Source organism: Schistocerca piceifrons, chromosome 5, assembly GCF_021461385.2.
Source record: "Schistocerca piceifrons isolate TAMUIC-IGC-003096 chromosome 5, iqSchPice1.1, whole genome shotgun sequence".
NCBI lineage: Eukaryota > Metazoa > Arthropoda > Insecta > Orthoptera > Acrididae > Schistocerca > Schistocerca piceifrons.
In genome coordinates this window covers 251129069-251143002 of record NC_060142.1, presented here as the reverse complement: position 1 = coordinate 251143002, position 13934 = coordinate 251129069, and the positions used below count along the sequence as shown (strand labels likewise).

At 37.0% G+C, this 13934-nt stretch overlaps 1 protein-coding gene across 1 annotated transcript in view; it reads right to left on the bottom strand.

Annotated features, from left to right (window-relative positions):
• The window catches only part of LOC124798057 (RNA-binding protein 39), a 76656-nt gene that overhangs the window by 23205 nt on the left and 39517 nt on the right, over positions 1 to 13934 (bottom strand). The window contains exons 11-13 of the mRNA XM_047261285.1: positions 11873 to 12077; positions 11444 to 11579; positions 4260 to 4444 (exon numbers count right to left, since the gene is read on the bottom strand). Of these exons, the coding sequence (XP_047117241.1) occupies positions 4260 to 4444; positions 11444 to 11579; positions 11873 to 12077 (526 nt within the window). The remainder of the gene's footprint in view (positions 1 to 4259; positions 4445 to 11443; positions 11580 to 11872; positions 12078 to 13934) is intronic.

The following is a 13934-nucleotide window of genomic DNA, read 5'->3' as shown; positions in this document are numbered from 1 at the left end:
GCCGCAACCTGTGTACTGGTTTTGCCTCATGTTCTGGCGCACCTGTGCTGAATATTCCTGGTGTGCTGGGTGCGACTATTTGTTGCTCTCGTTTTGCGACCCCCGATATAAAATAGAGTTACTCTGACAACTTTAAGTTGTTCACAGTGAAGCTCCTCTAGAAATGAATTATACACAGACAAACAGGTATATCAATACTGTTTCACACCTATGAATTACATTTTTTGGAGCTTTTAGTAGGATTTTAGAAGCCTATGAAGAAAGTGACATATTGCTTTAGATTTGCCTCAGTAACTCATGCAAAATATCTGCTGTCCTTCAAATATTCATAACTGTGGTAACTCAAGGAAAGGATGAATCTATCTGTGACAATACATTGGTAGTTACTGGAAACCATAGTGATAACTTTTTCACTCCATGTTTGTTGATTCCATTTCATGATTTGACTTCAACAATTTCATGTACAATTTGTTTTGCATACAATAGGAAACTGAACATTTTGTCGCACAAGGATATATTGCCAAGCTATCTAACAAGAAGTGGTGTGATGTGATTACCCTGTACTGCGTGTGCAGCACAGCAGCATTACATGTGCTGACAGCAACACTTGAGCTGACATTATTCGATTTTAAGAAAACTATTCGGTGAAAAATTTGATTCTTCCACACCTTACAGCCCCATATCTCCACTCGGTGAAGGACTGTATTTCTTTTTGTTGTTTGTCTTAGTTATTGTGCTGCAACTAAGTAAGTAAAGAAAGCATTGCATGAAATGTTAACAGCTTTTCAGAATTAAAACAGACTGCGTAAACTTTGTGTATGGTTCATTTTAGGTCATTTACTGCCATTTATGAAATATAGCTAAAATATCAACATTCTATTTCGAGCAGAGAGTATACATCACTGTTCCTGAGATGTTGGTTTTTATAGTTACAGGAGGGTTGCACAGTGCATCCAGTGGTCAGTCCATGTGCAGCGTTCATCATCATGTAATCTTAACACAAATTGTATTTCATAAATAGTTCAAGATATTGAAACGAATGGTGCATATTTTTCTGTATGATTAATACTTTAAAATTTTTTCTACCTATCAAGATATAGAACTAATTATGTTTTTCTTTCTTTCCTCCTCCTCCTCCTTCTTCTTCTTCTTCTTTTGTGGAAAGATGTACTTCTTTTAACAGCATTTAATATCTCATCAAAAGAGAATACTGCAACATCGCGCACAATATTTACGATATTCTATGTGGGCCACTCATTATGTCAAGACATAATCGCTTGGTAACTATGTTTTAATTACTTCAGTTTCCATCAGCACCTGTTTATTTACAACCTTTAGAATGGTTTGTAGCTACATGTAACAGCTAACTAGCCTCGCCACCAACACTACTAAAGTTGTCTCTATATGGAGGCTCCTCTACTCCAGATTTCATTATCCTGCGATAGCATGTACAAGGTATAATTGCCTGTCACCATCTTCACTATGTCTTCCACTGTAGAACCACTATGGCGTGCCATTTTCTCACTCAAAATAGAAAATGGCTGAACTTCAGAAAGCTACTGTGCACTTTGGGTAGATATGCGGGTACTTCGCCGCTCTACATGGCTGCTAAATGCCTCAACACATTAACATGCCCAGAGCACACAGTGACCCAAGCAGCAGCCCACCTTAACACGTCGAGAGCACAAAGGCTATACAGGCCAATCACAAACATGTCCAGAGCACCTGATGAAAGGCTCAAAGGCATATGTAAACACGTCCACAGAACCCGGGGGCAGCAGCGACGGTGCATGTTAACACATCCACAACACTAAATGGGTTGAAGGTTACTGAACAGTCACTTCCAAAAATTAGTTATTTGGAAATTAATCAAAATATTATTCAATTCATTATTATTTTAAAAGGATGCAAAAATATATAATCAAGGTTATTATTTCTTGGAAAGCTATAGTGCTGTTTTATTTTCAGGTCAAATATACCACAATGTGAGTGTTTACATATCAAAAATCATGCAATTAATTAAGGGTTTATCTAACCTAAGGGGAATGGATAACAAGTAAATTGTAACTGTTGTAATAGTTACTAATAAAATTACTTAGATGTCTGAATGATATCTTCTGCCACATTGGTTGTCACTGAATGGATTAAAATACCCTTACCTTTTGCTTTGAAAGCAAAATAAAATGATATTTTAATCCATCAAATGGCTGCCAGTGTAGCAGAATGTAATCATTCAATTGATTTGAGGTTATGAGGACACCGCTCCAAGAAAATATTAAAATTAATAAAACGTGAAACATCAAGAAGAAACATGAAGATGATACAGATTGTCATGAAAGTTACGGATGTGAACATTCTGAAGTTGTGGATGACTAATATAAAAATAAATGTAGCTTTAAAGTTTGAACAATTTTTTCCTTGGATTAACCCTTTCCTTCCACTCACTTGCATTTTCCAAGAAAACTACTGAAGATATACTTTCAAATATGGTACAAATAAAGATCCGATCTTAGTATCTAATTAAATGGAAGCGATTTTTAAAAATTTGAAAAAAAAATAAGAGGTAGAGGAGAAAGAAAAGGCTATTCACTTCCAAATATTCAAAATGTTTAAACAGTCTGGCAGATTAAAACTGTATGCTGTACTGGGACTCAAACCTGGACACTGCCTTTCACAGGCACATGCTCCATCAAGTAAGCTAATCAAGCACACCTTACCCGTCACAGTTTGTTTACCTTCTGCCAGTAACTTTCCCTATCTTCCCAACTTCACAAGAGAGCTAGTTCTGTAAAATGTGCAGAAGAATTTCTGTTTAGTTTGGTAGATGGTAGACAGAACAAAGGAACTTCTAGAAGTAAAGCTCTAACGACAAGTCGTGAGTAGAGATCAGAGATGAGCTCTGAATACTTGCTTTAAACTCATCAGTGGCTCCTATGACATCTCCTTAGAACTCTCTGTACACTCAGAGATTCTACTCTTTAATCTCCACTGCTGTCCATTCAACTGAAAAATTTGTCACTTGAGTCTGTTGTCAGGTACAAGTGGACTACACCAGTGTAGAAAGGAGAGCAAGTACATGAGTTTGTAAGTCTATAAACATAACCGTGGTTTGGTAGCATTGCCACTACATATGCAATCTTTGGGCGTGGACAATGACTGGAAGTTAGCAATCAGTAACCATACAAAAATTTTTCAAGACTACTGTAAATCTCTATTCAGTGAATATCTAGCAGTTAAGTTGATACACACATGCAATTTATTTGCCACACACATTTTTGACATGTTATGAGAGTCTGCCACAGAAGTACCTGAACTAGGACAACTATGAAGTGTATTCTCCAACTGGTGATTAATTATTCATGAGCTTCAAAAAAGGTAGCAAAAATAAATAAGCTACACAACTATTAGTCCATAAATGCATGCATGATTCTATGTCCAAAAAAAATCACAAATAGTGCACTCTTCGACTGCAGGGACATAACAGTGACAAGAGCACATGTTTTCTCACATGTGGAGGTGAAAAACAAAATACAACCATTCTGTTTCTATTGAATGAACTTCGTTATGTTTTAAGCCACAAATAGCTCTGCTTCAGCACACTTCACTATGAGCGAAAGTGTGTGCCAGTGGAGGAAGTGACTGCAGTGCCACTGTTCTCACACTCTTCATACTCTCAGAACTACAACACGTAGGAAGGAAGGCAATATAGCACTGACGCAACAGCAGCACCTTGATTTCTAGTGTTTGCAATCCTCAACATAAGACTCAGTCTCTACATTTCTAATCTCTAGTTGCGAGTCATGGCTAGTCAGTAGATATGCTTGTGAAACTTCTAGGTTTTTGGTTTGAATCCCAGTCCAACAAACTGTTTTAACCTGCCACAGAAGTTTCAAACTGGGAGTGTATTCAACTGAAGAGTGAAAATTCATTTGCAAACATTCATACCACATAGTTTTGGCCCAAAAATGCTTTAAAAAAATACCTGAAAATGCTGTTGGCTTTGTAAGAGATAATACTCATAGACTTCTGAAAGTGCTGGAAGAGTACTTCTATGAGTATGATTTACAAAGACCAATTCTAAGTTTTTCATGATAGAAATCAGAGAATTTAGCAATAGATAAAAGTTAAGTATTCAAAATAATGCTGCTACAAAAAATTAATTTTTTTTCTTTTTCTTAAAGTTTAGATCATGTAGCTAAATAGCTTTGCAATGAAAATACATTACTAGTTTCCATAGAATAAGGAAGAAATAACATTACCTGCAAACCACCTGCCGTGTAACGAGTTCACTGCTGCCACAGCTGTGCTGATTGAGGGGCACTTTACATAGACATTTCCTTGTAATGATGCTTTGTCTACATAAACATGCAAGACACCACCATGTTTGTTACACTCTTCTATCACATCATCCCTAATTTCGATATCCCAATTTGGATTGGTTTCCCTGAAAGGGTTAAAATATTAAAAATTTAATTCTACTACAACAATTTTTTTATATATAAATTTATGCTGGCTGATGCGTTTGTAAGTATGGGTGCTAGAAATACTTTTTTCATGCTATATGCCCAATTTGCATTTCTGATTGTAAATTTAAAAGAATGATAACACCAGAAATGAAGTTTTAATGAAAACCAGAAAATGACATTACAAAATTTTATTATACTGAAGTCCCCTGTTCAAGTGTCAAGATCCACTTACACCTGTGCACCTAGCAAATACAGTAGTCCCATGTGTGTGTGCGCTTGTCCCACAAACTAGTAGAGGCACGCATTTAGGTGGATGCCTCTTTCTTGACATCTGCATGTAAATGTAGAGAGAAGCACACATGTTACTCCAAAGATCAAGCAGCAGCTGCAGGGTAAATATATCTTTGTGGCTGGCCAATAGGCAGTGTGTTTATCACAGCCAGTTAAGTGTCCTGGTGATGTGCACCACGAGACTGCAGCATAAATGCGCCCTCTAAAGGCAGGCTGACAAGCACCTAACATTACGTATAAGGCTTATTGCAAGGAACAAAACACTTGCCAGATACTTACAGCAAACACGTCAAGAATATGCAAGTATACGTATTTTCATGAAGGTTTATTCCGTCTTTGCAATTAAATGAAAGGCAGTGTTTCTTTTTGGCCATACACTTTTCACTTCTTATTTGTGAAGTGTCTTTAGTGCTTGTAACACAAGTTCGTTTTATTTACATAATAAATAAGGACCGAAAAAATTTATATTTTGCAATAAATGCAAAATAAATGAGAATTTTGCCTCAAAATGCAAAAACATGAAATTACTCAACACACACTATTTCATAGAAAACTGTATCCACATGGAATATTTTACCAGAGAGAGACTGAAACAGCTTTATTTTCCACACATAAATACTGAAAAATGTAACCAATTTCCAGTTACTGGTATTGCATGTCATCTGGCAAACCCCAATTTTAAAAAATTACGTGCATAATAACCTATTTGCAAAATAATAAGTGTACGAAACAGTGATGTATCAATGGTCTGATGCCAGGCCAACTGTGAGCAGTTGAATTGTCTATTTAAGATACATCCACATAATGTAACAGGATACTCAGCTGTGGGACCTAGCATTTGGTAACAAAGAAACATGTATGATTGTTTGTCAGCTAACCCTCGAAAGATGGTAGATAGCGAACACTTAACATAGAAAACTAGGTGGCGGACATTTTGAAATGTGGTTGCGCCGAATACTGCTACAGGTCAGGCATGAACTACTTCATTAACAATACTCTGCTATCTGCAAAAAGCAATTCCACAGGGTGGTAGCTGTTCCCAACTGCTGTGTGTTGGGCATTACCTGGTCCAGCATGGATTTCATTCACAACCCTTACACAACACCAGAAGATATCTGCGATACCCATGACAATGTGTCAGTTCTGCTGTAGGCTGCTGCCCCATGAGGAGGAGCAGGAGGAGGAGGAGGAGGAGGAGGAGGAAGTGGTGGTGCTTGTTAACCTGCACCACTCCTCTCCCCTCTGGTGATCAACAATTCTAGTTTGTTTATACTCCGGGCCATCTGCCACTATAGCCTATAGTGCCCGCGCTCTGTGCTATAGTGAAAAACTAAATATGTAATGTTTTTCAACTACGCTGAAATTTTTCCCCTACCATTAAAATAGAGTTACCGTATGTTTGGTCCTATTTCTATGCTGAATGACCACGAAAGACCAAAATTAATAGTCAGCAGATTTTGAAATTTGTCAGGGGGAAAATGCTGCTGCTTTTCAACAGAACAATCACTTTTGAAAGCTTAAATATGGCCAAAGAAAACAAAGGCTGTTACAGAAGAAAAAGATGTTAAAGTTTTTCCAAAAGCAAACGTTTCAGTCTAAATGTTCCCAATCAACACTTTTTAACACTCAATTTCAATGAAATAAGGCTTTGTTTGTCTTCACTCGTGTACCATGACAACCTTTTACATTTGAACATCTAATCACTTACAAACAAAAAAATAGATGCGAATGTTGCCAAAAATAGATGCTACATTTTCCGGTGAATGTGTTATATAGTAGTTAGAAATATGCTAATGTATTAAGTTTCCTTTTGTTCTGTCTGGTTAGAAACAACTCTCGCAGCACAGGTTTCGTGAGGTTTTTTTTTTTAACACCTCACTTCCATTATTCACTGTGTCTGTTTATAGTGTGCAGTGTTGCCAGTAGGTTTATCCTTCATCTTTGTGTCATGTGTATGTACGGTTTGATATCTGCTCATTTGTCGTCTGTGTGTGTGTGTGTGTGTGTGTGTGTGTGTGTGTGTGTGTGTGTGTGTGTGTGTGGAGGGGGGGCGCACAAGAGAATGAGTTTGTTTTACATCTGTTTGTTATTGTTATAGTAGCTAAGAGGCTGGTGAGTTATTACTTATATTGACTTGTTCATTAATTACTACCTTGTTCATTGCAAGGGCTCTTTGTTCATCAAAGTTTTCCCATAATGTTAGGGTGTCACCTTCATAATCTCAGATTGATGTTATTGAATTTAAAATATGTTACAATGAAGGACTAAGTAAGGAAGACATATTTTTTGTTTTCTCCACAAAAAAAAAGTCCTGCTCCAAGATATAGGTCTCCAAAGGTGACACCGCGAACACCATTTTGAAGATGTGAATTTCAGAAAAAAATTTAAAATGCTGTGTCTCTGGAGCAGTTCTAGCTATTTTGTTGGTTTGTTTTATTTGAAAGATGATTACCTTCCGATTACAGAGAAATCCTCCATTTGGACTTACCTGTCAAAGTTCTTTTACTATAGCATTCTGAACTTTTTATAATTTATGTAATTTTTTTTTCCCCCAAAATGCCAATCCATAAAATCTTTATTTTTTTCTGTTGATTAATACCATATAGTTGTACATTCCCTGAAAAGGAGAACTTCCACTTTTAAGTTGGACAGGTTTGATTTTAGAATTTTTTAAGCATAATGTATGTCTTCACTGAAGTTGTTTCTTACTAATTTCTTTGTTACAATGTTTATTTCTATTGTCTTGGTTGCAGTTATTTCTCATCACTTTCCTTGTTACAGTTATTCTTTTCACTTTCATTGATGCAGATATTTCTTATACTTTGTTGACGGTTCTTGTCAGTTTCTTTGTCGTGGTTGTTCATTGAAGGTTGCTGTATTGTAGTGTTCAGTGCTACTTTGTTTACTGAAGAGGCTTCTAAGAAATTTGAGACCGTCTAGTGAGTTCTGCATTTCATGCGGAATTTGCCAGTCGATACAGTTGCAGTGTGTTTTGTGAAAAGGACTGTTTGAAATGTCATCTGACTGGGGCCACAGGAGAGTTAAGTGTGCTGACTATTTGCATAGCCATAAAAGAGTGATATATAAGACACACAAAAAAAAAAAAAAAAAAAAAAAAAAAAAAAAAAAAAAAAAAAAAAATTGTTCAGGTTGGGAATAAGTGTTCTCATTTGAAGCTGTTTCAAAGTGAAGATCTTTCCAGTAACGACTTTTTGTGTTACAAATGTTTTGACAGAATAACAACAAGGTGAACAAGATGAAGCCTCCCATGGTGTAGATGATGCAGATTTTGCATCAATAGAAGAGGAATTGAATACCCTGAGTCATTCAACTACAGAGGTAGGTGTTAGTCCTGTTAAGAAACTGTGGTCAGTGAAGTCTAGTTATAAGCTCTATGCATCAAAGTGCAGATAAATTACTAAAGCTATGCATGAGTACACTACAGCAAAACTGACCACTCTTCAAAGTAGAAATTCCATCTTCAGAAGAAAATGAACCAAAGCACTCTTGCACTTCTTGTCAGGAATTCTTCCCAATATCAATTCAGCCACTGAATACTGTGCATCCTACACTGAAAATGTTTAAGTTGCTGAGACATTAAAAAATTTTGAACCATGTTCCATCAGTATCAAAGTACATGGTAGACAAATCAAGAAATGTGAGATCTGTAAAAGGAGTCTTTGGAAGTATTATGGTCATTCTGTAGAAGCAGCTCAAGTTCAAACAGTGCAGTCATTATATCTGGCAGATAGATGGGACTGTTCTCGCCTGAGTGCCACCAAAAAAGACACTATAACTGTAACAGTTGAAGGTCAAAAAGTTGTTTAAGTGAAGAGGTACATGATACGCAGTATTAAAAAAACTTTTGCAATTTATACGAACAACTATACAACTTCACAAGATCAAAACTTTATGCGCTACGACGTAAGTGGGTAGTTCCACACCAACCTAGAGATGTCCGTTTGTGTGTGTACTGCACAAATTTTGAACTTTGTGTGGAAACTTTGAAGAACTTACTGGAGCACGTGACATATGACACCTTGGTTGGGCATGCAAAGTCTCTGTGATTTAAAGCGAGAAATTTGTTTATTTCAAGAATCTGGTGACTGGACTGGAAAGGGAGGACTGTCTTTACAGACACTTGGCCTGGAAGACGTAGCAGATAACTCTGCAGAAATTACGCATGTGACATGGGAGGAAAGTAAACTAATTAAGAAAACTGTTGTCTTTGACAGTTTCATTGATGAGCTTGGTAAATGGTCAGTGAACACACCAGCATCTGAAGAAATTTTCAACAACACATTGCAGAAGTGAATGGATGTGTACAGGCTGAAGAACTATGTTTAGTGCTTCACTGTGATTTTGCTGAGAAGACTGTAACTCTCCCACAAGAAGTACAATGGTATCATTGGAGTAATGACCAGGTTTCAGTTTTTACATGAGTGACATATTTTCACAACAATGCCACAAGTGTTGCAGTTATAAGCGATGCTTTGTTATCAACATGCAAAATTCTTCAACTGCAAACAGGGGCAGAGAAGATAATTATTTGTGATGGTGCTCCTAGTCATTTTAAAAATCATTACCAGCTGTTTGAAATGAGTAAGTCACTTGTGCCAGCTGATTGGGTATACAGTGCTACTGGTCACGGGAAGGGGCCTTGTGATAGTGTAGGAGGCTGAAGCACTATGCTACAAAACAATCTTTCCAGACCAAATACAGCTGCAATTCAAAATGCCGAGGATTTTACGAGAGTCGTTAAATCTTAAGACATCCACAGCCCTCATTCTTTTGTCCAAAGACAAAATCGAAGAATTCAGTGAGCAGAAAAAAGAAGAATGGTCCAAACAAACTACTCCTGTGAAAAGAATTCAGAAGACATTTTTGGTCTCAAAGTGATGTCGAACTCATATTGCATGCACTTTAAAGAGTAAGAAAGAAGAAATCTCGTTTGTTCGGCCAACACCTCAGAAACAGCAGGATAATATTCACATTCACAACCCGAGAAGGGGGATGTTAGTGGCACATGTGTATGACCGCCACAGGTGGATTTTTACAGATTATAGACCCCAGTTAAGAGTTAAACAAAATTGTAGTGAACTTTATGCTATCACATGGGCCAGATGCTGGATATAGGTTTCCTGCTGAAGGACAGCAACAACGCCATCAGTACTCACTTCCTATTTATAGTGTTTTGAAGATTGCAAGTGCTCCAGTTCCTATTGGTTCAACAGGAAGGCATTACTCTATATCAAAGGAAGATACTGAAGCAGCGGAACACATTTTTAGTTCATTGACTGGCTAATTTCAGTACAAAACAGAGTGCACAGAAGTTGTATAAATTGAAACCTTTAAGTCTTTGGAACTTTCACATACATTTTGAAAAGATTTAAAATGCTTGAAAAATGAGTCTCTTACTCATCTTTCAAAATTAAAATTATGTTAAATAAGGCTAGGTTTTGATTTTTAATGAGCCTGTTATGTGATAATGTGGGAATAAAACAGGTTTTATGCATGGCAAAAATTTCAATTGTTTATACAACATGTTCAACCTAAAACTGAAAGCTCTCCTCTTCAGGGAACGTAGAACCATATGGTACTAATCAACAGAGAGGGAAATAAATAAAAGAAAATTTTTAAAAAATCAAAATTTTATGGATTGGCATTTCTAGAATTAAAAAAAAAATCCATAAATTAGATGAAGTTCAGAATGCTATAGTAAAATAACTGACGCAAGTCCCAACAGAGGATTTGTTTGTAATCATAAAGCAATTAGATTTTAAAATAAAAAATGCCCTAACAAAATATCTAGAACTGTTACTGAGATACAGCATTTTAAATTTTTTTCCAAAATTTGCATCTTCAAAATGACATGCGCAATGTCGTCTTTGGAGGGCTGTATCTAAGAGGACAAATTTTTCTGGAGGAAACCAAAAAATACGTGTTCCTTACATAGGCATTCATTTTAACATATTCTAAATTCAATAACATCCGAGACTATGAAGGTAAGATTTTTCCAAGCCTGCCTGAACTGATATGGACTATGCCCACATCTGAAATCATAACAAACACCAAATTACTGTTTAACCTCATAAAATCTATCCTGCAAAAATTGTTTCTAAACTGATAAAACAAGATAATAAGAGGAAACATAATGTAGTAACACATTTGTAGCTACAATATGACACATTTATGTAAACATAAAGCTAACATGTATTACAGAGCACTCAAAATGCTTCACAAATAGAAGAAGCAAAGTGTGAACGGCCCACAATACAAACTGCCTTTCATTTAGCTGCAAAGACTGAATACACCTTCATGAATTTTGAAGCAACTAAGGATGGACAGAAAACATATACTGAATCTTAGCAGTAAGGCATAATAAAACAAAGCATCAAAAGGAGAAAACTGCAGACAAGCACATGACTGTTGCATGTGCCTCCCTATCTGAGAGACTACAGAGGCTGCAAACTGGCCCATGCACACAAATCACAGGTATGCATGACTGCTCTGATGCATGTGCCTCCTTAGCTCTTTGTGCATCATCATCATCATCATCATCATCCACATAGTGTGCAGAGATGTAAACACACCTTTAAGGAGGGAGGGAGGGAGGGAGGGAGGGAGGGAGGAGGCAGGAATTAACACAAGGTTCATGTTACAAGTGAATACTTGTTAATACTTACGTAGACGGGTCAAACATGTTTGCCAACATAAAGCACTGTGTGGCAATTGGGGGTGTCGTTTGCTGCATTGGGAGAGCTCCAGCAGAATTTAAGTTTAATGCTGTTGCTGCAGCCTGAGGAATCTGCATTCCTGTACCTGCATAGAAAATACATTAATTCCACTGTTTAATGTACACATACAGTATTTAATATACTACTACTACAAAAACAAATCAGCAATTATTCCACATTGTGTGTTCATAATGAGTATTAGCAGTCTACTCTTAAACTGCAAAAACCCATGTTCATGGTACAAAGGGGACACGATAACAGTTCAGCACAAACATATTCAAACAATAATAAAATATCAATTCAAAAACTGTATTTAATAACAAACAACTAAATTTTTGGCAACAGTATCAACATGATACACCTTTAGCGAATTTGTACCTTCTGCTAACTTGCACATCAGCTGCAATCTGCCAGTCGCACCAAGATCAATTCCTGTCCTGTCTAATTCATCACTGTCCAATATCGACGTACCCTGAGCAGAATCTGATCTCTCAGTTACATTTCCCACCTTCATAGGACGGCCAGCCAATTCAAATCCATTCAGCTGCTCTAGTGCTTTCTTGGCATCTTCAGCATTGTGAAACTGAAATAATCAAAGTAATTTGCATGAGAGAGAGAGAGAGAGAGAGAGAGAGAGAGAGAGAGAGAGAGAGAGAGAGAGAGAGAGAGAGAGAGAGAGGGGGGGGGCTTTCTGGAGAAAAAACCCAATTTCAGAGCATTTTTTGTCTGGTTTCTCTAAAATGCTACAGAAACAGATGTCGGGCATATCCATAAAAGTTAAAAGAGCCAAACAAAATATCAAACCGCACAAGAATATGCTAAGTGGTTGTAGCCATCTTGTTTCACAACATTATTTCAAATCAAAGTACTGTATACTCAAGACATAATACCTTTGGAGGATAAAACAACAATGAGTAGTTTTAATTTATTTAATATTACACCACCTTTGTCATATAGATGAAAATGTTATGGCAGAAACTGCTTCTATAATAGCTCACAGATTTCTACAATTGTGTGTGCCTTCTGTGACCAATTTGGAAAGATAATGTATGTAAGTAGGCATTTGCAAAATAAAAAGGGCACCTATGCTTGAGCACAATGGCATATCCATGTGCTCCTATGTTACACTCTTATCCCATGGCAAACAGTGCATGGCTGAATGGTCTCTGTAAGAAACATTGTGTGTTGCAACAGATGACTGTCATGTGATTTAACTTCTTAGAATGAAGAAATGCACGTGTCTGTCTACTACCTAAAGCTAGTATAATGGGAAATTGCTCACACTAGAACATGGCAGTTTGAAGTGTGGGGATTTCGAACTGCGACTGTGTAAGACACTAGTGGAGGTTGTTCCTGAACTATCTCATTAACAATGTGGCCAACCTCATCAGGCAATTGGACTGAAGAGATTAATCATGTTGCATCAAGGGATTCAATTAAGACTCTCCAGACACCCCAAGTGACGAGCGATCCATGAGGCAATTCTACTTTCACGTAAACACAGAAAAGTAGTGTATGCTGGCTGACCTGAAAGAGGGAGTTAGGCTTTCTCCCTACACCACTCCTCACCTAATGGGTGTTTGAAGTTCTCATATGCTTATTTTCACTGACATCTGTTGCACTGTACTGCCCGCATTGTGGTAAGCATGATGAGTGTCTGGGGAGCTGTTGTCATTTATATTTCCACTCTCATCTTGTCAGTTCTACACGTAGCACTGTATGGGTCGCACAGCTCACAAAATGGTTCTGCAATAAGCTAACCCATGCTTATACACTAAAGATTCAAAATCAATGTTCTGCAGATTTTGTAATTGTCAACTAGATAGGGAAAGAAAGATATCCGTGGATCGCTCTGTTCATTGGTGACAAAATGCTGCTCTTTTCCAACAGAGACAATCATTTTCTGAAAGCTTCAATGGAGCAGAAGGAAGAAAACAGGCAAACACTGTTTCACAAAAAAATATAGAATTATTTGCAAAAACAAATATTCCACTCAAGAAGCTCGTATTACAGTAAATAAAAACTATTTATTTTCTATATAAAAACTATTTATTTTCTATCTCCATAACTGCTTTTTTAATTATTTTTCTTCTACAATGAATTTAGTTTTCAGGCACATAGTGTGGCAAACAGTTACAAATATTACATTTCTTTTAATAAAAAAGAACACTCTACAACATCAAACAGTTGTTGCACCAGAAATGGATGCCACGTTAGGCAACAATAGTTGCTAAATTTGTCAAAAATAGCAGCTGAATTTTAAGGTCCTTGTCAATTACATAAATGGGCAGAACCAAATAAAGCAACCTAGATCACCCTGGCAGAAAGCCCAAGAGCAGGACGAGAAGGTGTGTTTATCAAGTTACGGTTCTTCACAGCACACCTGCTTTTACCTCAGCAACATTAAGACAAAGCTGTCATCACCTCTAAGGTTGTCTTT